Raw genomic sequence first — 27,684 nt, 5'->3', positions numbered from 1 at the left:
TTTTGGTCATATTCCGTAGACTTCTTTTAGTTTGAATAGAAATATTTTAATTTCTCAAAATTTTGATGATACTTAATTGTAATACTTCTTCTTATTCTACTAAATGAGAGAAGGTATTTTAATCGGGGGGCATCCGGTGTTTTCATCGGAAATATCCGATTTGAGGTGTTCTAAGTTCGAAAAAAACTGGTTTTTAGAAATGGTGGTGTGAGTGAGTGAAAAGGAAAAAATCAGAAAAGCTAAAACATCTGGGAAAGCTGAAGCTTTATATGTATATAAAGCTTGGACTTCACCAGGGGGACCCGCTGCAAACTTGCGCTCAAAAATTCCTTATAAACCAACGACACATAGTACTCAGGCGATCTGAAATTTAATTTTAAATATTTTCTGTGGAAAATCTGCGGTTAAGGGCACCCTCTCTCGGGAAGGGGGAGGGTAGGATTCCTTCTGAAGGGCTTCTAGTTTTATGTTTATGTCGTACATGTAAGGGTTAAATGTATTGCTAAAATTTCTAGCTACCTTCCTAAGTAAACCAGATTTTCCTGCCGTGTTTTGCACTTTTCATCTGTCGGAGCGGATTGGATGGTGGTTCAAAAAGAGATTGGGCGGCTCCAATTCGGTAGCTGTAGGCAAAATTCTGCAATTGTCAAGGCAATTCCCATTAAAGTTACCTATGAGTCATAATGTTTGGTCGCAGTAAGGTAAGGATGGAGCTGTTAAAAAATGTGGAGTTGCGTGACCAACTTGATGAACAGGAAGAGGCTACGGTCGGACGATTTGGGTTATTTAGTGAGCTCATTGAGCTTTCTTCTCCCAATTTGCAAAACCAAAGTTTGAGTGTGTGATGAACTAGGATGGATTGTTTGGCTATTACGGTGTCTAAAATTACTTGGAAAGAGTTCGTCGACATACGAATAGTAAATATGAGTTAAAATGCATCCTCAGGTTCCTTATTTTTTTTTATTTTTATTTTTTTTTTAAAAAGGCTGGAAGTTAAGCCATTCCCCCTCTCACCCCACCTGAAGTTGGAAGGCGAGATATCCAGCTCTTGATAGTGGTGAGGGACCTTGTGTGGAATGTTGTTCCGAAAATATCTCGCGCTGAGGTAACTACTGCCGTCGGCCGCCAGAGTGCGTTCCGGTGAGAAAGGATGCACGCCTGTTTGTGCGCAGGTCGTTGGCACGACCTTGCCAAGGTCACTCGGCGGTGCTCACGTGGTCTCTCTTCTCTCGCTCACTACAGTATAGCTTCTTCACATGCGGCCAATCTAGCCAATACATGCAGTAATCGATAATTTACCGCAATAATCACTCCTACCCATACTGCTCTCGCTCCGTAGTAAAAAAAAAAACCTTTCAGAAATTGGCGGTCTTAAAGTTTTTTATTTCTTTAAACTTAAGCGATTAAAGTCGATTTTCTCATATTGCTTGTAATATTATTCAATTCGCCAATCAAAATGGAGTTTTTACTTAATAAGTTTTATTTCTACCATGTTTCGAATGCTCTATAGATCGATTTAATTTCATCTTAAATAATCGCTTCTTATTTTACTTTCTCTAATTGCAGTTCTCGAGTCGCTAACTTTTGGGATCATTTTTAACACACCTAAAACTGCCCTAATCGAGTTTTCCTCCCAACAAAAAATTATTCAAATCTAAACTTTTGATATAAATACGAAGTTTAAAGAAAATTTAGGCGACTTTTTCGGGGGTAAAATCCTAGAGATATGAAAAAGTCATTGATCAATGTGGTAGTTCTGGACTTTGATGGCGTACTTACAGGAAATATTAATTTTAAAATTCTCTTGCGTCCTTTTTTTTTTTTTTGGAGGGGAGTAATGGACGCTGGTGTAGATTATGTTTGTGAGAATTAAATAAAGATAAAATGTTCGGAGTTTACAGAAAAGGCTCCCCGAGTTAGAAGAACCTGAGCAAAGTAGTCAGAAAATGTCTTGTGAGTATTCAGAGCAGATTGTTTTCCGATGCCCAGTTCTGCTGCACTTAAGATGCACCCAAAAACCTGTAGGGTCGTCAGTGGCTCCAGCGATTTGCTCAAAACTAGCACATCTGTAGAGAAACATCCCAGTACGTGAAGTTGCAATTATTGTGTGAAATTAAAAAAAAAACACTTTACAAGTAGCAGTTATAACTATTCACAAAACTAATAATTATTATACTAGTTTAAAATAAAAAATAATAATGGAAAGAAGGCACAACTTCTGAGGAAGTGACGTGCCATGGCTCCAGCCATCCAGGCGACTTCTCACTCCACGATCTGGGACAGCTTTTACTCCTCCTCCTCAGATTTAAAGATTTGTATTTCGGAAATGTAATGGAAATTTTATTTTATAACCGGTGCCTGCTGATTGTCTTTCTGGTTAGAATATCGTTCTCAAGAGGTAACGGTCATCCTACATTCTTTTCATTTTGTGTAGGACCCGCCGCAGCAGTGATTTTGGTGTCTTAACTCACGAGAATCATGTCAGAATTGCTGGTATTTGACAATTTTGTCAACTTTTAACTGAATTTGATTGGTCATGGTTGGGCTTCTGTTAAAATGAAATTTTAATTACACTACGCATCACCATTGGTAATTGTAATGCCGTACGTAAAATGGCACATTAGAGGCAAGTCTAAGTATTTCGAAGGTGACCCTTGTAAGATCTGAGGTTTTTTTTATGTTGCTGTAAGTGGAGCAACGTAGTTACAGCAGAGTTAGTTGATGGCCAGTCTGATAATGACAATGTTTTCTACAAGTTTACACCTTGCATTATCCACCTGTTCCTAGAATATTTCTGACCTAATGGCTTTAACATTTCTGTGTAAATAACTTTAGCGACCATTGTGAGCTAGAAAAACAACATATTATAAGAAGACATAAAAGAAATAATATTTTGAAGATTGTGGTTAAGATGTACGAGTATTATTATTATTTTTTGCTGTATGCTCCAGTGGTGATTAGGTTAGGCAGTGGTAGTCGTTGAATTGCTTCATAGAAGAGTGGCCAACTTGCTTTCTTAAGTCAAGCTGTTTATCACAACACGCCGCCACAGATATTTACTCTGCTAGTTCCGAACATACTGGCTAGAGTGCTCTGTTGGCTGCTTTTTCTCCAAATCAGGAAACCACTGAGTGTTTGCGTCACCCAAATTTAGAAGCAGGAACTCCATACCAAATACATAACTCTAAATTCTGTCTTTGACTAGTAATTTGTGACAAAACAGGGAGAATCGGGGAGAAACTTGAGCTTGGAGTCGCTAAATTCCCGACAGAAAGATCTCTATCTTTCTCTCTAAAAACAAACATATTTGGATGGATGTCCACTAATGGAATTTGTCTGTCTATAGCGCTCAAGATTGTGTTCAGTAATTTATAGAAGCGGAAGGGAGAGCTGGTTTCACTTAGTGCGCGGCCTGTCGTCTGAGTTCGATTAGCGAAAACGACTCAGTCGACAGCCTGTCTGACAGTTCTTCCTGATTACTGCGACTGGACCTAGAGTGACCTCGGCCAACCCTACCGCGCGCTCTCTCTGCAGCCAGTCTAATTAACCTTGCTCGGTTAGGTAGTTTTAAATCTCCGTCGGTGTCCTAGTCTGTTTGTTGCCACAATTACCAGGATTGTGGTATCTGGCTACATTTTCACCTCTCCACCCATCCTCAGAGTGGTATGGGCCACGCTTCTTTTTTACCATTTTGACGTCACTGCTCCGACTGCCCATTTTCCTATCTCCAGCCTCCTTCTCTATCGCGCGCGCGCGCACACTCATCCTTCCTTTATTACTCAGGTGTCATTCACTTGGCAGTGTGAAGGCTGTTACCTTCATCCTCAATATCTGTTCTTTTTTTTTCTTACAGCATCCATTTCTCTGCGCCATTAGTCGCCTCGAATAGCAACAGCCTCTGCTGGCTGCAATCCTCCCGACTTCCACCTTCTCCATTTGGTTTGAACACTCACACGATTTCCTTTTACCCAAGTTTTACGTAATAAATGTTCTTAAAACTTATAGTTTAGGTTCAAAAAGAAGGTGACCTCAATGTTAACGGAACCATTGAAATGGGCGAGAAAATATTCAGAGAAGGGGCACCTCGTTCAAGTCAGCTGATTTCCTTCAAATTTGCAGTTTCAATCTTTAATATTTAAGAGGCTATAAATCCTTACATTTTACTCAAATGGCATGTTAGAGGTATTCCATCTCTCGACCGGAAGTGCACTTACGACAAAAGTTTTCAAATAAAATGCATTGGACTGCTTGTGATTACATTTTAAGGAAACTAAAATTTATAGTAATTTGTGAAAATTTCTGAAAAGGGGAAAAAATCTTTAAAGTGTCACTTCCGGTTTCTCTCGCTAAGTTGCAGACAGGTTCTGTAGGAAAAGGGAAGCACAGAAAATTAGAATATCGGATTCAGTGACGTTGCATCACTTGGTGGCTGATTTTGGTGCCTAACCAAAATAACAAATTTGGACATTCACTTAACCCAGACATAGCATTTTGGCATTCACTTGGGCCGGATACTTGTCATAAGGTCAACTAGATCCAATTAGAGTGTTATCTTAAAACATCGTCGCTTTGTGGGGAAAACTTCCTAAAAAATGAAAATTCAAAGGAAAAACTGATTACTTCCTTGTAGTAAACCCATGGGAATCGAGGAAACTTTAGCCAACAAAATCTTTGAATCGGAAGTCTTCTTTAATCAATGGATTTGTTTTTTTCGCAACTGAGATCTTGGTGCCGTTTAGTGGTGCCACGATGGACCACTCTTACTCTTAGGTCATAATTCAAATCTTTCATTTTCTCTGGGGCAAAGTTCCTTAGGAGGAGTGGCAGGAGCTATCAGGGATAGCCTTTCAGGTTCCAACTTTTCTCCCGGAACTTCCAGATCTTTAATTTTAATGATAATTGCCCGAGAAGCAGCGATTGATTGACTCAAATAGCAGAATTGCCCAAGACTATAAAATGCGGTGATGTAGTCGCACTCCGGGTGTAGTTCAGAGTTAATCGTATGTAATTTTAAATGTTTGCAGTTGCTTTATTTCTGTGGGGTTATATATCGCGTACACTCAAGTCAGTGTACGCAGTAACAGGCAGCAAAATGTTTGTTTATCGTTAGAATGTTTGTCTGTCCCGTACCTACTGCAGATATAAATATGTATAATATACACTGGGAGAACTGTGGACTCTGTGTGTATGTGATAATGGCGCGCCTCAGTGCGCTTCGTCAGGTTAGTCACGTGACCACATAAGGAAGGTTACACTCATTAGCGCTGTCTTTTATCAAATATACTCGGCAATGATTTACTAAGAGTGCCGGCTCAGCTCTGCGCCATTATTGCATTCTGTCCACTAAGACCTGTCACTGCACCAATTTGAGCCGCATTTACTTTCCATCTAGTTCTGCTTCATGTTATAAATATATATTTCTACTTTATGTATAAAGTTATAAATTAAATGCCTTCTTTATATATATATTTTTGTAGTATCGTTGCGATTGCAGCTGCCTTTCACTTGCCTCTGAATCTCTTACGTAGTACCTTCTCTTACTGGCCGGAACTAGTAAGAGAACGTCGCTTGTTTTTTTATTTTTTTTTTTTAACTAACAAGTATAAAGTTGGTGCGAATTAATTGTAATTCAAAGTTTTAGTGTTTGAAGGTTGAGGATGGCAGTAAGAGGAACTAGATTAGAAGTGGAAATGGCAGGAAGTGGGCCGCGTGTGTTTCTCAGGATGTTTCCTATTTCTATAAAACTTGATGGCCGATGAGAGTGTCAGAGGGGCTGCGCTAAGTATTGCGATCTCCAGCGGATAGGAGTTCAAGGTCAGCAGCGCTAGTACAGTTGGTACATTCACCCTGGTATTACTATACCATCGCGCTGTCTGTGTGTGTGTACCTGCTTCGTCTTCTTCTTGTAGTAGAAACAATCATTTCGTACTCTCACAGATACCTGGCAGCATACAGCCAGAGTTCTAGCCCAGAAGATGCTAGAACCGCTTTCACTATCATCTATTCAAGATTACCCATCTTTCTTCCTCTTCTACTGCGCCCAGAGCACTTCCAATCTGGTGCCCGGTTCCTCCCAGTAAATCTGCCACATTTTAAAAAGTCTCAGGAAATAAACTTGGACGACTTTCATAATTTTTAGTTACTTTGTTAAGTTTTAGAGGTTACCAAATTACGATCGAAAATTGAGTTATTTTTATCAATCTTGCGATTATTTCATGATTCGCGAAATCGGTGCTTATGGTTTCTTCTTGATAAGGCACTTTTGCAGACCACAGAAGATTTCATTAGTATTTACAATCACGAAAAACCAAAACAATGTTTGACGGAGTACTGTAAGGAGATTGTTAGGAGTTGGGACTTATTGCGATGTATTGTGAAGAAGTAGAAATATTTAAAAAAATATAATGATAAATAGAGGAAATGTAGTAGCGTGAACGTTGCGAAGAGGAAACGGAAGCAGGATGATGCCTTGTGCTTGAAGGTGGATTTCATTTGTTTGGTGATTGGAGCAGCCAACACTGAAATTGACCTTCCTAGAGAAACAGTTCTGGATGTCCCTTGATGGATGGGGTGGTTTCATGCTGGTAGTCTCCACCGTTTGTATTTTCTTTTAACCTTATATTCTTGTAACATTTGTTAAGGTTGCCTCCAGCAGACGGACTAGTTCCATGCTGTACATTACTGGTTTGATTTTGTTCATGAATATAGTTTTGTTCTCTATTTTTAAATAAAGTAATATTATTATTATTATCAAGGTTGGCATTTCTACTGTTCTGACCGTTTAGGCAATAAATGTAGTCAGTTTTAAAACATGTGTTAAAGCATAAGACCTGAAAATGACCTGGTCCCTAGATCGAAACTTGGGGAAAAAAAAGAGAGATACAAAAATTATGACTGAAATTGTCAACAATCTTTCTTCCTTTGAGATTAATGAATCAGAGTCTCCAAAAAAGAGAAGCAATACTTCACCAGTAGGGTGTTTCGGACTATTCAAGCACTCCAGCTAAGGCTAGAATAGTAGGTGAAAACGTATGCTCTTTGTATATCTACAAAGAGCATCTAATTTATTCAATAAATTAGAAGTTTACTAAATGTTCTTTGTCAGCAGTGTTAATTTCAGGTATTCGAATATTTATAGTTTATTTTATCAGAGAAGCTGTATCTAAGTAGTTGTTCTCTATACTTTAAGTTATATGTATCTGTCTTTATATATCGTTATTCTATATTTTAATTATTTTCGACTAATTCAGGATTTAATGGCTTTAGGCAAATAAAATATATTATTATTATTATTATTATTAAGTAGGGTGTTTCGGGAATATGTCGGCACCATCAGAACTATTCCAAAATGGGCGGAAATTCCAGACTGAGGTCGGTGCTATTCTTTGAGTTGGTTGAAGAAGTACGAAGTTCAGCTTCAAAAAGAATATATATGTATATCAGTTCGTCTTCGCTTTAGGTACAATATCAGTACAGCAGAAGTGTGACTTGGAAGAAAAGATTCTTTGCGTTATTGTCCAAAGGATTCATTTGAACGTGGATTCACCAGTGTATGTGGAGGGTTATCAGTTTGGTTGGAAACCTGAGAGAATATAGTGTGGGTCTAAAGGAGCAGTGACGTCACCTGTCCTTCAGCAGCACCGTTCAATATTCTTGTTTTATTATCTGTCCAATTAGATGAAGTCTTACCGGTTGTTTGCCTCCTTTATTCCTGAATATTTTAATTAAAGGTTGTTTGGGAAGCTTTCTTGTGATTAAGATTAATGATTTAATGTAGGGGAGCCAACTAACCTATTTCAGTAAAAACTCCTAATTTAAAGAAGAAGGAAACAAGCTAGAACCTTGAGCAATGACGTAATAGAAGGAGCAAGTCGGTGCGAGTCATGGAAGATTTCTTTAAAACAAAACTGATGCGAGATCTAGTAGTAGTTGCATTGTACGTAGAAAAGGGAGAGTGTTGCATCTGTGTCCATATTAGAGGCGTGTACAAACTGCAATAACTGCAACATGTGTGCCAAAGAAAAAGAATGGTGAATAAAAATGAGTCTCCAGTCTGGGTAAATAAGACGAGTTGGAGTCTGTGGAAGGCTGGCAGAGTCAGCCATCCTTATCGAGCCGAGAGAGAGCTGCGCTTTTTTCTTTTCTTTTTCAAACTGGAGACTAAAATAAAAACTATCAATTGTAATAAAAAGAGAAGATAGAATTGTAACATGGAGGGAATTAGTAGTGGAGTTCTGGTGGAACTGTTTCAACCCGCTAATAAGAATTGCTAATTTATCGTAGAAGACTAACAGACGGGTTGTCCACATCTGTTCTGCTTTTTGCAAGTCCGGACAAACTTTAAAGTGCGCCTTACTTAATTCCATTACAAACTTCTATTTATAAGTATAAATTATGGCTACTGTCGCCATAGCGCTCTTTGTATTCTGGACCTCCACTTAACTCCTCCTGTCATATTTAAACCGAACTCTCGTAATCTCCCACTCAGAACAGTTATTCCACAACTAGATTACAAATAAAATTGGAGGCTTAGATGTCTACCTTGCTACAGCCTCCCGATAACTACTGGAGTACATTCAGAACCCAAGTTTTTATTACATCCTAAATCTCCGGCATTGTTGCACATTTAGCGTCTATTTTAGACTTTACTGAAGGATTTGATAAGATCTTTTACTGTGCGAAATTTCATCAAGTGATTGTAATGGTGATTTTTTAAAAAAGTAAAGTAATCGCCTATTTTTTCAGGCGGGGCTTAACGTTCAACTACCAATTAGGTGTCTTGGACGGAGGCGACTAGCAAACATACTTTACAGTTAAATTTCTTTTATTAACCATTAAATAAAATCCAAGGTCCTCTCTCCTCTTTGCGTAGATTGCAATGAGGAGGAGGATTTCAAACATGTAATAATGATATGTCCACGTTATGTGGTAGAAAGGAAACGAATGTTTGACGACATATACAGGTATTTAGATGCACCATTTCGCTACGAAGACATAATACTCTCCACCAACATCTATGTGCTTAAGTCTATAGCAGAACTAGCAATGAAATATGAACATATTTAAAAGTTATAGCCGATTAGAATGAATGGAAGAAAATGACTAGAGAAGGATTGCGTGATTTTAATTTCGGTTAAGCTATAAGGATGGCAGGAATATAGAGTACTGATCCATCCATTAGTTGTAAGGTTTATGTAAATAGTTGTATATAGTAGAGGGATGAATGTGTGAAGCGAATGTATTTATAAGTAAGAATGGAGAGTGAGTGATATTCTAGTGATAAGCACCTAGACGATGCTGGCTGTATGGCGGAAGCCAATGCCAAAATAGAAAACAAAAAATAAAATCCAAGGCCTAAAAGACCGGGAATTGAACCCAGTACCACAATGCATATTAGCTTTACTAGTCTCGCCTCTAACCGCTCGGCTACCGTGGCGCCTAAAAAACGTAATGGTGATTTTAACGCACAATTTTGGTGTTACTGACGATGGTTCTTATTATCTCCTACTTTCTCGACCATATTGCCTTTTGTCTCGAAGTCGGCGGGCGGTGCTTTAGATCTTCCATTCCCTCTGTAAGTGTTCGTTTTTATCACCTGAAGAAATTACCACGTTTCCTCCCAGTCTCGGTTACGTCGTTTACAATCTGACGCTGCTGCATGAATGTTTAAAAAAACAAGCGTTATTTTTGATTAGGGGATATCTGTAATCAGATTCTTAAAAATGATCTTGCGATTGATGATGTCCTTTAGTTTCTTAACACCTAAAATAGATTCATTGATGAAGTTAAACAATTGGATTGAATCGGTAAATTAGGTTATCTTTATAAAGGAAGGTTATGTATGCAAGAAAGCACTGCAGTGATTAGCTGTATTGACTTTGCGTGAGGTTAAGTTTGATTTACTTTTTTTACTTATTTTCTTTTATTTTTATTTTTTGTTTGCGATAGAAACAGTGCTAACTTGGATTTGCATTTTAATTGGTCAATTTGTATACAGTTTATGTAGCTGGTATTGTCCGTTATTTTAAATATTCTATTGGTCTAGTTAATGTTGCTCAGCGGGGTTCTAAGTATAGGGTTAACTGGCTAGTGGCAGCACTGCGTACAGGTTGGCCAAGTCACACGCTTTGCTCGCCAACTCCTATCTGCCAACCTGTATCTGGAAACAGGGTTTGTTTGATCTACATGTTCAGGTACAACATTGCTGGGCTAGATGTTGGTAGTTCTTGTCTCCCACCAGAATTACAATGTCGTAGCATGGAAAGTATTTCTCCAGAAGCTGATCTTTAGATGGAGGTCCTTTTTCTCTTTTTTTCATAACATCCTTGGATGTCCTAGCAGTCTTTGTAGATCTGTAGAGTGGTTCCGCCGTCATATGCTACGTTTAGGCATAGAGCGAATCAGCTGGTCCAGTTCTATGGAAATTATGCAGTAGTTGGTCCTAGCCAGTGATGATCCTAAAAACATAGGCTACTGCTCTTGGCAGTGCGATTGGGGAGTCGCTTCTCTTAGGGACAAGAAGGACAGCCCAGCGCTTGTTCTCATTTCCTCGAGAATACTGCTCTTTTGGTAGTGGCAGTGCATATCCTTAAGGCGTTGGTTATTGATACTGGCGATTCGGGCTGGAATGTTGGTCCGTTCCAATGCGTCAGCTCCTAGAAGCATTTGAAAACGCTGCGTTTGCCTAGGCTTATTGCCTCTGTAATCGCAATTAATGTCTCCCTCGAGTCATAAAATACTATTATTTGGTTACAGAAAGAAAAGAATAATATTTGTAAAATGAAGCTTTTTATAAAAATAAAAAATAAAAAAGTGCAGGGTTGTGCTTAAATCTATTTTAACCCAGAAGGGAGCGACGCTAACAAGTTTGGAAACCATTGCTGAAAGTTTGTCAATTCAGTGTAATGAACAGTAAATGAGAAATAATATCATTAAAAATTAAATATGTTTTTTATAATTCCGAAATCTGAATAAGTTAGAGCTTTGCAATATGAAAAGTCGTGTGAGTGAATTCGCCTGATTTTAATTTCCTGGAATAACTTTATTATGGTAGTAATAACTCCATAGTAATGGTAAAAGAAACTGCTTTGCCGAGCTGCTAGTTATTACTACAAGAGCATAACTATTTCGTAGTTATCGTGTTATAGTGTGATTGGCGACTGTGCACTCCCCTGGTCACAGTAGTAGAGGTCAAAATACTACAGAATGCAGCGTATCATTTTATTTTATTTTTATGATTATTTATTTTTATTTTTATTTTTGGTTGATCGAATTCAAGGATAAAGTCGACAAAAATAAGGTGGTTAACAAAAAAAAGTAGATGTCGCCGGCCCCGACAATCTGTTCGCTAATGACGGGGGGGGGGGATTCACTGCCGAGCTTGACAAGTTGAACGACATTATACGTACATAACCTGGCCAGGTGGAGCCTACTCTCCTTTCATAACCTTCTCTCTACATAATATTATAGTATGTACATAGTTCTGCTGATTTTAAGTAACAAAATAAGTTGATAAATTCTAACTTTAGTGCTCTTAGTCATAAATGACAAACCTAATGGGATGGCGTATAAAAGAATTCTATTAATAGAGGTCAGGTGAAAAGGCCCAGAGATGGCGCTGCTAATAATGAAATTTAGATTACGATCAGGAGGAAAAAAAGGAAGTAGTACCTAGAAAAAGAGTTGGGTACAGAAAGTTTTGTGCATTTACTGCTACTGTTAGAAGTCCTGAATGAAGATAGAGGGCGTCCAGGATGCAGTCCGTCATCCTCTATCGATAGAGAGATGATGAGACCTCGAGAGGTTTCTCCTTCACTTGTTTAGACTTCAGCAACACTTGTAGCGTTTATGTCGTCCTTCAAGTAACTCAAGATCGCCCTTAATTTTGAAAATTTTAATCGGATTGATTTTTTTTTTTTTTCACAAACCGGATGTAAGAGAGACATCCCACGTGTTACGATATCGCGTATCGCTCTCAACGCTCGCAGCAATGTTTCATTAGCTACCATTCCGAATTTTACTTTTAAATTTAGTTTTTCGGACATTTTTTAAAAATTTAAATTGTAAGTGAGGTTGTCTGATTATAATTATTTTTTATATTTTTTATTTAAACCGCGTCATCGTCAGAGGTCGTTGGCACTCGTACTTTTTTTTCAATACACTGCCGGCCTCCTGTCAGTGTTCTCTCGTTACAGACAACACTACCCATCACCAGACAGCTAGCTGCAAGAGAAAATCTTAGGGCTAGCATTCCTCGTGGGAATCCAGTACGCTTACCACTTCCTTCCTTTAGTATTACTTTATAATGATGGAATAATTATTTGTCAGTTATGAAAAAGAAGAGTTAATAACTTTTAATTAATGATCTATATTTAGGAAGATTAAGAGATGAATTATGTGGTGGTTTGCCTTTACTGTTAACACAGGCGACATCAACAAGACAAACGACGGTGGTTGCTACCGCTCGGCCCTACAGGAGAGCGCTCTAGTAGTCTCTTTGCAGATGTTCAACCTACTTTTGGAGAAATTCGTAAAACTGTTACAAGATCATATTGCCAGTCCGGATCCAACTGCGCTGATCGTACCTCCGGATTGTCAGGCTATATTGCCGGCCTTAAAGGTAAATTGTATTTTTTTTTTGGTCACCGGAAGTCTAAATAAAAGCAATATATTCTTGGGAGGAAGCGACTTTAATAAAAGTTTACTGAACTAATCATCATTGGTGGAATTATGCCTTCCAATTTCCGGAAGGCTCTTTTTTCCACATCAGCTAGTTTTTGCCCGTCGGTCTTGGGTATGTAAGTGGTGACGTAATCCCAAAACAGAAAATGACAGAAAATTTAAATTTGACTTTTAGAATGGGGTTCACTATGGAGCTTTTTTGATAAGGCCAAGCAACCGGAAGTGACTCTTTACTGCAACAAGTTTTTGTTTTATTCTATCGTAAAACGGCTCCAGCGACTTCTCCAGACTTCGCTTGCTCGAGCCACTCGTATAGATCTATAAATACTATTCCCTGAAAGATGTTACCCCAGGCAGTTCTTGGGGGAGAGTTGAGGACCAGCTTCCATTATAAGTTTCACTAAGCATAATACGTATAATACGGCGTTGTTAGTTCACAGTACTAATAATAATGCAGTATATACTAAGTATATTTCCAAAGTTGATTGAGGGCTGAAGTACCATTTTATTGAATACAGTTTTTGATTTGAGCGCTTTTTTCACATAAACTCAAAGTTTCAGGAAAAAGTAATTACCTAAGTTGCGGTAAGATTAAGTCTTGTGAATGTTTGCATCAGATTCTGTACGAGATCTGGGGTTTTCCCAGCAGATGAATCACTCGTGTCTTGCAAGTGCCAGAGGTCTCATAAACAAAGTAGTGATTGCAGTCGTTACATCACCTCAGCTACGGAAATAAAGCTAGTAACTTGAACAAGAATGGACTTCCCTATCGTCAGAAGCCTCTCTAATTTTGATAGACTTAGACTAATTGATACTTCACATGACATGTCTAATCCTCAATCAAATCCAAAAAAAAATTCGTTCAAGCTACTTACAATTATTCATGTTACAGGTGTGGTGCGACTGGTTGATGACCCACGTGGAAGTATGGAATCCGCCACCTTCTTGTCAAGATTACAAAGTTGGGTAAGTCCTCCTGAAAATTTTGGTCCATGGTGCAAATTCCTTCTCTTTTCCTTCATGGAAGAACTAAATCGTAATAATTTGTGGTTGTATTACTTGCAGGCCACCGGGTGACTGTTGGAATAGAATAGCCACGCTGGTGAATCTGTTAGAGAAGATCGACTACAGGAGAGATTTGCTGTCAACCCAAGAAAAAGAAGGTAGCATTCGCAAACTGTTGACCTTGCAACCGAATTTTGTGGAATGATGTTTTTAAGATTTTTAAGTGCCTTTTTCTCATAAATTATTCTGGAAGCCAACATAAACATTCTGAATTCGAGAACAGTATGTGTTAGAACCTTGCGATTGGTTATAACGGAAGGTCGTGTGAGTGAGCTCATCAATATTTCTCGTATTTCTAGTCGGAGAATGTATTGCGGACTTCAAATTTTCGAAGTTTTATTTTAACCGGGAGGTGTATCCCGCAAGACCAAAAAGATGATTTCCGCCCTGTGTTAATGACCCTAATTGCATTCACTGTCAGATTTTTGCAGCTGTTGCGATTTTTCCCTCTCAAAAAATGCGATCTTTAAAGTGAACATGTATAATATTGAATTCGTCTACTTTTTTAGTAAAAATGTTTAGTTTTAATAAAAGTCAACAGCGGAAAGAGGAAATCGTATTCGTGTTAAACCAATATTTTTTTTGTCTCTATTAGGTTACGAGTTGGTATACCTGCCGGAAGACGCCACACTTTCCGGTTTCACTCCACTGATGGCCAATTCAGAAGATCCTATTTTTGCGCACAAAGATTCTGATGTGGTAATTACTTTATTTCGTCTTAGAAATATTCTTAATTCTTTACATTTTAAATGTTTTTTTTAAAAAAATTAAAATTGTTTTTATCGATAATATTGGGAAATGCTTGGTTAGGAATTGGCTCAGATCAGCTTGAGAGTGCACAAGGTTCTGTTCTTTGGCTCAGTATTTCTGTGCGGTTTGGATCCTCCAGTATTGAAACTGCACAAACTAGAGACAGGTCTTTCAGAGTACATTTCTGTGGTGGACACGCCTGGATCACAAGAACATGTTAGTAGTTTTATTCTTTTGAATTTTAACTATGTTTTAGTTTGAGCTGCGAGAACCATCACAATTTTTAATAAAACTACATATATTTCAGAGTGAGGTAGAACTATGCGTGGAAAGTGTTAGTTCTTCGGAAGAGAGTGACGACTCTGGCAAGGCGACCGGAGTGGACGAAGAAGAAGGAAGTGAAAGGGCAGGACCACCGTCTACCGTTCATTCCCAGTTGATCCAGCGCAAAGGTCTTCTCGAATCTAGACATCGCCGATTACAGGCTAGGCATAATTCTATTCAGGTTTGTATCTTGATTTACTACAAACCAACTGTGCACATCCTGCAGCCCTCTGCGTGTCCGTTGCTGCCCGCCGCTATATTTCCGGTCCCGGATATTGTCAAACAAAATAGTATATCCGATTTCAAACAAGAGTTGTAAAATTACCTTATTTCTATCTTCCTGTTATAAAACAAGTATTGCGATTACATCAAAATTCCGAAATTAAGATACCACCGAAAATAGCACGTACCTTTCGTCCTTGTCATTTAGTTCGTGTATTTTCGGCGCAATAAAAATGCTATTTGATAGGCAGGAAGTGGCAGTGTCTCCATCTATGACCACGACTAGCATTTGAGGCGATATTTTCACATAGAATTTTTATTGCATATTCTGATAATTTATCAAATACCTAGGGGGGGAAAATTAATGAAAAATTCTAAACTATATTTTCCTATGAAATAAGTAACCAATTGGAATGCAGAGAGAAAGAGTGAGTGAGATATAAAATATGGGCGGTTTGGTTGACGAATCAGAAGCTGGAATTTACATGGTGACCACGCCCACTCCTAATGGATTTCAATGGCTGCTACTTGCAATTTGCTAGATTTAAGCTCATAGTGTTAAACTCAGAATATTTCAAAAAACAAAAAGTCAAATTAAGATAAAACTTAGTAATGAATTTATATTATTTAACTAAGCTAGGAAAAACTAGATTACTTCATGAGAAACACCTGGGATGATGGCCACATTACAGACTTTACTGCGTACCTTAATCGGATAGCAAGAGAAGGCGTTTTAATTGTGGAGATTTTCGATTTTAACAAACTCACCGGAAATAGTCCTTGCTTTCTTTTCCACTCGGAAATTTCTCTTCCGGAAGTACCTCTTCACCCCACTGTACCTGCGAATGTTCTTACTCAGATTATACTACCGGTTCTCAAGAATCCATTAACGTTAAGAAAGTATGTCGTAAAAAGCCTTCTAGGAGCTGAAGGCACTTATTAACTATTCATTAAAGAGGTTATAAAAGTTTTCAATTATATAAACTGTATTTATTTATTTGTGGCTAATTTTAATGATTTGTACCATCCGATATTCTGTCTATATTTGGAATAGAGTTGATTACAGAGTTGGGTAATTACGGCTTAAACAGTTTACTGAAGGAAAATATATATATATATATATATGTATATAAATAAATGGTTACAAAAATAGTTCAGTCCAGTTTGGGAACTGGACGGGAGCGATGATTGAAGAACAAGTTGAAACAGGTCGTTCAACTGGCACCTGATTGGCGCGCCGACCTTCACAGCGAGCTCTGGGTCACCTAACTGAACTTTTTATTTGGCAATCAAGGACACCTGTTGCTGCACTATTCCAATCAGCTGCACACTCTCAATTTCGGCCTCTGTCTGCCTGCCAGTGTGTAGGTTGGTCTGTGTAATGTGATAAATGTGCATCATACATGTCGAATGTTCTCCATTTGCAGATCGAAATATTCAGCCATTCTCCTCTATTCAACTCTTTTACTTTCTCTTTAGATTTAAAAACAGGAAATGTTGCCGTCGTTTCTAATTTTCCAATAAAAACTGGAAATACACATTTTTCAGAGCCGCAGAGTTCGATAAGAGGTTTTTGAAATTGATCGTGTGTAAACTAAATACTCCCAAAAAATGGGAGTATATTGTACCTAATCTTAACTTAACGAAGGAAATTTCCTAAACCGGAAGTCCAATTTTACTGAATGTTTTCTAGGCCTCCATGATTGTTTTTTTGTAGAAGTGGTTCTGATATTTGGTTTTCATCTTCTATACATGTAGATCAGTTGCATTTATTGTTATATTTTTTCCCCCAGCAGACCTCCTTTAAACGAATTCTTTGAAGGGTGAAAGTTCGCTCTTTTTAAAGCACCAATTTTCAGTAAATTTTTTGGGCTTCTAAAACATGTAAAATATTTGAGAATAACAAAATGTGTGTTGCTAGAAATGCCCAAGTGGGATTAATAGGTTTACGTGAAGTAATAAAAACTTCTTCCATCTTTCTGAAATTACCTGGAGTTGCTGAAGACTTGAAGAAACGGTAGAGGTGTCAGGGGATCATGACCAATCCGTCCAAAAAGCACTGTACCTCAAGGGACGCCATTTCGAACTTCAAATCTGCAGATTTGGTTTTTACCGGAAGTGTTTCTTTACTAAATACGTAGATGTCTTGAGCTTTCTTCGTAAATAGTATCAACAATATGTACTAAACTAGGGATGCGATTTATTAAAACTGTTCCGGTATAGGACAGTTGTATAAGGGTTGATCGTTAAAAACTGCACGAAAAAGCGTAACGTTGAAAAACACCCAACTTTGACAATTTTTTTCTCTTTTTCTATAAAAGATAAAATTCCCAAATTTTCTTTAAAATATAGGGCAAATCCTCCTTTATAATTTATAGAATAAACTGTTTATTTTGTAGAAAGTGATCTCACAATCGGAAGTGATGACGGAAATGGAAGTGCGGCCTCATGATCTGGTGCCGGATACAAACTGCTTTATCGACTGTTTACCTCAAATTGAGGCACTCCTCAAAATCCTACCACATCAACAGCATCCGTACATATTTATGGTGCCGCTTGTCGGTGAGTTGGAAAATGTTCTAAGAGTTTCTGTGGAAATCTAGTTTTTCTTTTTTGTTTTTTTTAAATAATAATTTAAATAATTTATTTTTTGTACTCTGCGCAGTTGTGAACGAATTGGAAGGTCTTTCCCGGGGCTGTAAGCCGAGCCAGAGTGCCATGCATTCGGCCATGGTGCGGGAAACAGCACGGGCCGCTATGACCATCCTGCAGAACAAACACCCAGCTTTACGATGTGTGACCACCCGGGGCACTGTACTCAACTCGTCCACTTTTATCATTGAAGAGGACACACCTCAGGTGAGCGCATTTTTGGCCGTTAAAGGAGTGATGGTTAGATGTGGTTGGTTGGCACCCCAAGCCGAATTCATTCACTCAAGCAGTAGACAGATCGGAATCAAAACCAGGACACCACTTAATGCGCTAGTGAAGAAGGAGACATTGAATCCCCTCCCTAAGATTTTGGGGTTTAACTTCGCTACCTTACTTGAAGTTAGTTGTTTGCTTACGTCTGTTTACTACTGTTTCCGGTATGTGTGTATCCATCGTTACTCATAAACCAAAAATGGCAAAAAGTCATATTAGACATACTATTAATGTGCCACGAGAGGATGCTGAAATTCGATTCTGGCCAAAATAAGCCAATCGTGGCTAAACATTTTTTCCCTTTCAATTTTTGAGATTTTCCCAAAATCGTCTCAAACGAATCTCTCTAACTCAATGTAGATTTGTAAGTTTTGTCCGTAACACCTTTCCTGTAAAATTCGATGAAAAAGATTTCTACGAAAGGCGTTGGAGTAAATTCCCTCTGAAGCCACTCTTTGTGGCCATTATTGTGAAATATACAGTCCTGTCTGAAGCGTATATTGTTAAAGAGGGTTAATCGTGTTACTTTAACTAGAACGATCTTGGTGATAAGTGTGGCACAGATATTCGGAGTTTTAAGTTTAATATGATAATAAGAGTAACTGTAGAGTAACAGAAGAAGTCGTTAATTCGCTCGTTTTTCTTCCGCAGGAAATGAAGAATGATGACAAGATTTTGACCACTTGTTTAAACTTGTGCAGATCTTGCGGCCGAGATGAGATCAAAGAAGGTAAAACAATGATTAATCTCTTGGTTCTTTGAACAGATTAATTAAGAGTGCCTCTGCTTTAAAAAAATGACAATATTTGTATACTTTCTTCTTTTTTTTCCCCAAAGGAGGGCGCAGGAAGCTGTACAGAGAAGTGGTACTACTGACCGAGGATAAGTCGCTCAGATTGAAGGCAATCTCCAGGGACATGCCTGTACGAGCGTTGCCTGATTTTATAAAATGGGCCGGTCTGGGTTGAAGTTAATCTAAATTTACTTTCAAATATTCCCAACTGGGAAGAAGACTACCTCCTAAATCTTTACGCCTGTCACCTACTCTTAAGGTTAGCCTTCCTTGGTTTTTCTTGAAAGTTGTGAACTAGAAAGAGAGAGAACCAGAAAGAGTGCTTGCGGAGAGTGTGTGAGTGAGACAGAGCTTTGAAAACTAAACCTACTGCGATCTGAAAGTTCTTCGGCGACCCTGAGTTGTCAGTGATTGTTTTCTGGAATAGGGTCGTGTGGAAGGAGCATTAAGTGTAAACGAAAGGGACTTGTAAGTGGAGGCGTGCTGGAGTTTGCCAAGTAGATAAGCAAAAAAAAACCAGCATTAGAACAACATGAAAACTACCTCTGCAGACTTTCTCAGGTCTGAGGTTCAGCAGCGTTCAGGAGGCTTTAAGGTTTAACTCTTTGCGGCTAGGTGGGTTAAAAACTGTCCCAACTTTTGCTTAGCTTTTGCTGCATGGTGGGATATATTTTAACCCACCTCGAAAAGTTGAAGTTATTCATACCTACAGCTTAATATGTTATTTAAAGTTTTTCATTCAGTTGGCAGTGCTATGCACCAATGGTAAATGCGTAAATAAGTGAAATAATTTTTATATTTATTATAAACTTGACCGATAGTAAAAAAATGGTGGCACCGCATACTGTTCTATTATTTGGATGCAGCTGTTGTTAATGCGCATATATTGTTTATAAACAATTGGGTCAAAATATGGAACTTAAACATTTCAAGGAACAGTGCGCTGAAGGACAGTGCTGTCTGCAAAGTTCCGCTTTGTTTTGGTAAAAAGTTGTGTTTGAAAGAACATCATATAAAGCATTAGTTGCATAGTGGTATTATACAATACCAGCGCCCCACACTAAAAAAGGACTATTGAAATGGTATTGATTTTTTCTTTTCTTTTTTTCTGTATTTTGAGAGTGATGATTATTTGAGAGGGATGATTACATATGGAAAATAATGGAAATGAATGTTTATTTCCATTTTTTGTTATAATAAAAGAAATTCTGTGCAACTAGGGCTTTTAGTTTCTTTAAAATCGTGTGCCTCAAAGAGTTAAGTGGTTAAGGAAGTCTAGAATTACCGCTGTTTAGAACACCTTAGCGGGGTGTCCAGCAGTGGCTAGTGGGATAGACTTGTATGTTGCACGCTAGCATTTTTTTAAGTAAATCAAAAGAGAAGGAAGGTTTTCTTTTTCAAAGTCCAGCTGTTCTTTTATAATTCTCTTAATAGGAGAGCCACATTCAGCACACTGTCCAGAGTGATACGATTGTCCTGGAGTCGGTGCAACAGTGTGAAGTCCCCACAGAGAGACCGGGTGACAATAACCTCTGATGTCGACGATTACAATAAAACATTAATAAATAATAAACATAACATTATTTAATTAATTAAAAAATAATATATGTCCATAAATTCTATAGAACTACTCATAATACAATAAATAATAATGTTTACTACATTTTTTCAGATTGATTTTTTTTACCAAAAAAAAAACAGAACTCAAGCAAGAAAACTAAATGTAGGTGAATGAAAAACAATCTTAAAACAGAAAGAGTAGAATAATGAGAACTATAGAACAAAATTAACTATTAATATTATGTATGTGTATATATTTTATTATATATACATGTATATACATATATATACATATGTATGTATATATATGTATGTATATAATGTATGTGTTTACACTAACAAGCAGCCACTTCGAACAAAAAAACAACAACAAAAAATAAACAACCAAAGGCACCAACCAACCAACCAACCAACCAACCAACCAACCACTATGCAGAGGTTTTCAGTTCGTGTGGAAATGTGCAAGTATTTTTTCCCAATAAATAAAAGAGATCAGGGATGATATTAAAAGAGATCGTCTAGCGCTTATAATCGAGAAGAACAAAACCAAGATAGGCAAGAAAACAGAAAAGATCTTGACTCAAATGTAAACAAAAGAAAGGGAAGGTATTGTTTACTTTAGAATTTCCTTTTTTCTTCTTATTTTTCTTTCTCTTTAAATTATTATTTTTTTAATGTTTTTGCCAATTTAAATATTGTTAAACCCATCCCCCCCCCAGATAAAAATATAAAAATAATAATGATAATGATAGATTTTATATTGTTGCCACAGATATATTATAAATAAATATATATATATATATATATAATACTATTTAAAAAATAATAATAATTAAAAATATATTAATTTTAATTATTACGCACATAGAAGTTTAACAGGAATAAATCTATTCTGTATTTAATAAATACAACATATAAGTATATAACGAAATTTTAAATAAAAAAATATGAACTCGCTAGTTGAAAGTTATTTGAAGGCCAGTTTGTGATGTTTTATAATAATAATAATAATAATAAACAAAATTATATATAGATTAAAATAATTTAATTAAAATATTAGAACAAAATAACGATTAAACAAACAAAAAAAAATAATAATAAATAAATAATTATTTTAGTAGCACCATATTTCAATGTCGTGTCCCAAAACATTGGGGACTTGTTTACTACATCAATATCGATGATCATTTTGTTATTGTAATCGATATAATGTTTGTTCCTCCAGTTTTTGTCTTGAGACTTCCATTCGATCTGGTTAATGATCTGATTACTTTTTTTTTTTGCGTTTTGTTTGTAATTTTTGGGGGGAGAATGCAAGTTAATTGAGAACGGTATCGCAATAAAAATAAATCATGGTAGCAGGAGTTTCCTTTGTCCCAGAGGTAACCTTCCCTAAAGCCATGGATCCAATTACTGGATACGGACGTATCTTGGTATCATCAGTGGATATTTGTAAACGTGTGCAATTTTACAGATCCCCTATTGTCGAGCCCATTTGTGGCCGTTATTTTCTGGAAATTTTGAAGACATATAACATTAGAGTAAGTTCTATTAAATATATAATTATGTCGTAAAGGCATTTTTAGTGCCATTTGACTTCTTGCCAGCCAGTAAGATCGGGCTTTGTAAAGCGAGTGGCTTCCAAAGCAGAAATTTTCCCCGTCCATGCTATCGCACTCCACACAGGAGTCCAAAAGCAGGCCCTAGCATGTCGATTTCTGGATAAAAAGGAATCTCCATGATTCGAGTCAACCCTGCGAAATTGCCATCTTTTCTCTGTTTCTATTTTAACCAAGCTTTCTCGCAGCTTTGCTCTTCATTTCAGCCACAAATAACGCGTCTGGTGGTGTTCATTGAGATTGCATTGCTGGGATTAGGGCTTTTCATTTCCTTTCTCAAGATGGACGATGTTCCTTCCTCCACTGTACAATCTTTGCATTCTGCCGTTTGTCAACACCAATGGTTGGTACGCCTGCAATCACTGATATTGCATCTCATTACCATCCTAATCTCCCTTTTTGTTTTTGTCATAAAGGACCAACAATATTGCCACAATTCCTCCACCAAAATTGGGACGTCCTTCAACGTACTCCCGTTTACAAATAAAACTGACCATGTTTCTTCTCCTGCACCGCTGAGATGAGAAGAAAAAAGAACAAAAAAACAAATGGTCGCACTGAATTAGTGTCAGTGAACGGCGGAGTGGCGAAGATACGTCCATTTGTAAATGAGTACTGCTTATCTGAAACAAGCAACAGTTCGCATGACCGTAACTGAATACTTACCGTAAAAGGAAAATAGAGCACTTGTAGTCGCAATGAATAATTCAAGCAGTTCATTCGGCGCATGCGTGGAGGCTGAGACAACACACAGCCTTCGGTTGTATTGTACGAACGTTTGGGACTTTTTTTTTTAAATATAATTTTGGGCATTCTCTCAGACATTTGTGCGGTAATTGGGTATCATTGTTGGACTCATTATTACTCAAGATTTGAAAGAGGTTTTTTTTTTCTAGTTTCAACAAGTTTTGCTTTAAAATCGAATAGAGGTCATGCAAAGAAACTTATCAACTTGACAATGTACCATCACTTTAAATTCATGGAACAAACTTTATATAATTTACCTTTAAACTTGTACTTAACTCTCTGTCTAGCCATAGTACCCTTCATCCAGGTGTAAGTCAAGTTTTATTTGTCTCTATTCTTTGTAAATTCTTCCTTCATTGTCCATTTTTTTCATACTATCCTTCTTTAAGTTATATTGTTTGTATATAGTCTTATTTTTTTTTTAAAAAAAATTATATAATTAGTATTTTCTTTCTCATTGTTTAAATTACAGATAGGGCGTGATATTTAGTAGAAGCTTTGGATTAAAAATAAGAAAGGAAAAATGGGCAATCACGCGTAAATCTTTTAAAAATAGTTGCAAGTCTTTGTTAATTGTTTTCTCTTCTTTTGTAGATATATTTATTTGTGATTTTCTTTCTTTCTCCTTAGGAAGGAAAACTAATTATCTTTTTTTTTTGGTAGCAATTTTTCCTTCTCTTTTCAAAGATTTCTTATATAAAAGATTTCCGAGTGAATTTTTTTGTATTATTACTCTACTTTGATAATTGTGCAAGTTTTACTATTAGATAGAGTGGATTGTAATAATAATTATTATTATTAAATTGTTATGTATATGTTAGACTTGTTTTTTTTTTTAGGAATTAGCGAAAGGAACAAAAAAATAAAATAAATATACGCAAAAAAGATTTGGAATTAGTGGGGCCATTATTTAAGAAGTAAATAATTTTCGATTGGGTATTGCCTTATTACAAAAGTACTATTCTTTAAATAATTTTAATCATTTTCTTAAAAAATATATACTATATATTCATTAATCTCACCAGAAACTTAATGATCTCATAAGAAATTTTAACAAACATCAATTAATTTACTTACTTTTTTTTTATTATTATTCTATTTCTTGTAATTTAAATTATTTCGTTTAATCAAAAGAAAACAAAAAAAAAATTTTTTAGATTATTATGTTTACACACTATAATTGCTCAGCCATTTTTTTGGTTGCCTTGGTAACAGATTTTGTGTAAAGGTTATAATTGAGGTTATGTTTCAGCAATGGGCAAAGAAAGTCTAGTGTTTATATTGAAATTAAAGAAGACTTTTTATGTTTAATTAATAAATTAAATAAGTACGTTTTAATTGTATAATTAAAAAACAAAACAAAACGTGAGCTCATGTTTGAGTGAATCCCTTGTTTATACGCTCGCTTCACTTTGTAACGTTGCAAATTTGGTATGTATTTATTATACTTTGCTCTTTGTAACTTTTTTCGCGCTTGTCAAAATTTTTTTTGAAAATGTTTTCAATCAGTTTTAAATTTATACAGATCTCTTTAATCCTTTTAGTTGAAACAGATTTCCAGGAGAAACCATTTTAAGGCAGTTTTATAGTAGGGGAAGGTTCCATGTTTGGACTCACCTATTCAAGCACCATTTAGTATTATTTCGTAATCTTTGTTTGGTGACGAAAGTTACGCGCGTTTAAAGGAAATAGCTTTACTTACAAGAAAAGGAAATTTTTCTTGAATATGATTTTCTCGAATGTTCACAACCCGGAAGAATCATTAAGATGTTCCTTATATTCCCCTAAAATGTCATTTTCAAATTGTTGGTCTAAGTGAAGTGATAAGTCAACACAATTTGGAAGGCGGGTTGACGACATTCTGGCCAGCATCTCGGGCAAGTGACGTCTCTTATTTACTAACCCCCACTCCATAGCCCCCCCCGGCACCTTGTTTAGACGTCTTTTCAGCAGAAGACGGTTTACAGATAACAGTAATTACCCTTAATAACTGCAAATGCTTTAAGAAATAGAAATAAGTGCGTGTAATTAATCAAACATAACTTAAAACATTGTTATTATAACGATAATGTAAAGGTTTACAGTTTTTTTCACAAAATTTATCGATACTAAGAATCTCGATTTTTTTCGATATTTTCGATGTTCGATTTTTTTTTTCAATTAGCGCAATTTCTGTAAAACAAAACTGTGTATAAAAATAAAGCAACAAATTTTACATTAATTCATTTTGGAGGGGCGCAACTATAACTTTTAACGAATCAAGGTCATCTCGTCCGAAAGTGACAATTTAGGTGTTCATTATAAGAGGAAGTTTTGGAATGAGTGTATTTCACTAGATTTTTTTTTTTTTTAATTATGTATTTTTACTGAGATTCAAGTCAGCTTGGCTTGTGTGGTCAATTAAAAAAAGGAACATTTAAGTTTAAATGAGCTCTTTAAAAATTAAATTTTTCTTCTCTTCTAATTTAGGAATTAACAGAAACTTTTCTGCCTCAAAAAATAAATACAAATTCTATAAATAGCTAATATTTTATGCCTTAAAGAATTCAAAGAAACTAAAAATGTGTAGGAAAATGAAGAAACTTAGTTATAAAATTTAAAAAAATTAAAATACTACCCAAAATTTAAAATTGTTGTTAATTGATGTATTTTTGCACGTTTTGAAATTTAAAATTTTCAGAAAAAATAAAAATTACACGTTTCACTCACTCACACATACACAGCTATTATTGTATTTCAAATTTATAAATTGTACTTAAAACAAGAAAACAGATTGTCCTGCAGGAAATTTAAGTTTTTGTATGTATATATTTCTTTTTTGTAGATATATTTTTACTTCATTATTTCTTTTTTTTTTAATTTAAATTTAATTATTTTTCTTTTTTTTGAATTTTGTAGAAAAATAAAAAAACCAATCATTTTAATTTGGATGTTGCCTATTGTACATTTTTTGGAAGTATTAAAACGAAAAATCACAGACATATTGTGTTGGAATATTTATACCTCTTTTCTTATTGGGTAAGCGTTTGCGATTTCGTCAAATTTTCGATCTCATTTCGCCGGAAGTGTACCCTCGTTTCGAGGGCGTCTGAGTTCCAAAAAAAAAGTTGTTTCTAGTAAAGGGTCTTTAGTTTTTCTTCCCGTTCAGCGGAGACCCCTCTGATGAAAATGGGGTTTACAGGAAATAGATCACCGCACTGTCAGGTAATGTATGACGAAATATCTCTACGAAACACTAACAATCACAGGAAACTGGACCCCACCAGAGGGAGCTAGCAAACAAGATCCCTCCACAGGAAGTACCACCTAAACCCAGCGGGTTTCAGACTTTTGGGAAAATGGTCAAGGTAATCAAGGTGGTCTCATATTTGAAACATTTCTTGAAGAGGTTTTAATTTAGGGCATTTCTAGGACAGAGGAGGGGCAGTCAGGTTGCCCTCTAAAGGTCCGTCTGTGTTTAATTAAAGGGCTTTTTGTCCTAAATATAAAAGATGGTTAAATGTACTGCTAAAATTCACGAGTTTGATGGGAATTCTTCTGCCGGAAGTACTTTATTGAAAGGATTCTTTCGAGATTTCAACAATTTCCTATAAATTCTCGTTGCACTAGTGGCAGTCTACGACTTTTTTGTTGTAAAAATTTTTAATGATAATTCGATTAAAAGGGATTTCTGGAAGAGAGATGGTTATTTTGGCCCCTCAAAAGTACCATTCAAGTCTAATGTTAGACTGCGTGTATTATTTATTAATCGATTCGTTTCGATAGTTCAATGTATGGTTAATACATCTAAAAACCATTAAAACGCGATGTTTTCTTGAGGAAGAGTGAGGTTATTCGACTGCAGGTATTAGAAGCAAGATAAAAAAAAAAAAAACCTGGCTGTGCATCCGATCTGATTCGTTTGAGACCATCTTCTTTACCTACTCCACAAGAGTGAAGATAAAAATAAGAAATTAAAGCGAATGAAGTGGAAAACGCAAGAGGGCGTTGCTACGATACATCTATAACCTGCTGTATAGAACCTTCCGCCTCCAACCAAACAACACCTTCATTATGTTTCGCCACTCATTTGGAACCATCTTCCTTTTTTAGACCAGACAGTATAATTCATAAAACTTTTTGCACCTTCACTAATTATTGTTCAACAAAAATCTGGAGTTAATGATCGAACAAGACGAAGAAGATTGAACTTTTTCACACTGTTATAATCAGAAATAATAAACGGGAAAAGTGAACCTAAAATAATTTCGATCAATCGAAAACTTACAACTTCTCGATTATCTCAATAAATACGATTTCCTTCTAACTTGGTTATCACTTCAAGGTCAGTGGACTACACTGTTAGTGTAAGCTAAGATTCAATTGCTTACATAATGTTATGAAGAATAAAAGTAAATAGTTTAAATTTGGTATTTAAAAAACATTATTCAACCGAAAATGTCCGTTTAGTGATCATCGTCAGTCCGAAAAAGCGGTTTTTAGAAATGGGGGCGTGTTTGAGAACAAAATATTTCAGAAACTAAGAACCGCTGAAATTTTATATTTAGATTGGACCCCCCGCAGGGAACCAGAACACCAATCTAGCCTCAAAATCCATCAACCGCAAAATACTTATCTTTATCCAGCGGATTATTTACTTTTGTTGAGATTCACTTTGTGATATGTTGACGGAAATTGTACTCATGGTGGTCGACAACCTTTTATCTGAAACATTTTTCTAGGGAAACTTGTTTAATCCTGAGGGATCTCTAAATTAAAGGAAAATCCGCAGTCAGTTTTTTTTTTGTTACTACAGTTTTCGTACTGAAAATGGAACGCCAATGAACTTTAGCGCCCGCAATTACTAATAAAGTAATGACGAAAAAAACAATGTGACGACCGCAGTTAACCTTTGCAACAAGTGACACTAGGTTAAGTGATTTCGCAAATACCTATTTTTTTTCCACTAATTTGTCTATGCAAAATTATGTGCAAAGAGTGTCCGTTGTGCAAACAGTC

At 36.3% G+C, this 27,684-nt stretch overlaps 1 protein-coding gene across 5 annotated transcripts in view; it reads left to right on the top strand.

Annotated features, from left to right (window-relative positions):
* The window catches only part of Smg6 (Smg6 nonsense mediated mRNA decay factor), a 38,815-nt gene extending 13,150 nt beyond the window's left edge, over positions 1-25,665 (top strand). For all 5 annotated transcript variants that reach the window (XM_074116421.1, XM_074116423.1, XM_074116422.1 and 2 more), the window contains 11 exons: positions 12,426-12,619; positions 13,574-13,647; positions 13,747-13,844; positions 14,342-14,445; positions 14,557-14,712; positions 14,804-15,001; positions 17,442-17,604; positions 17,708-17,901; positions 18,619-18,697; positions 18,805-19,019; positions 20,433-25,665. In XM_074116421.1, the coding sequence (XP_073972522.1) occupies positions 12,426-12,619; positions 13,574-13,647; positions 13,747-13,844; positions 14,342-14,445; positions 14,557-14,712; positions 14,804-15,001; positions 17,442-17,604; positions 17,708-17,901; positions 18,619-18,697; positions 18,805-18,935 (1,391 nt within the window). In that variant the 3' untranslated portion in view covers positions 18,936-19,019; positions 20,433-25,665. The remainder of the gene's footprint in view (positions 1-12,425; positions 12,620-13,573; positions 13,648-13,746; positions 13,845-14,341; positions 14,446-14,556; positions 14,713-14,803; positions 15,002-17,441; positions 17,605-17,707; positions 17,902-18,618; positions 18,698-18,804; positions 19,020-20,432) is intronic.
* Positions 25,666-27,684: the final 2,019 nt, after the last annotated feature.

Source organism: Rhodnius prolixus, unplaced genomic scaffold (assembly GCF_049639745.1).
Source record: "Rhodnius prolixus isolate KJV_2025 unplaced genomic scaffold, Rpr scaffold_13, whole genome shotgun sequence".
NCBI lineage: Eukaryota > Metazoa > Arthropoda > Insecta > Hemiptera > Reduviidae > Rhodnius > Rhodnius prolixus.
This window is presented reverse-complemented; position numbering and strand designations above follow the sequence as displayed.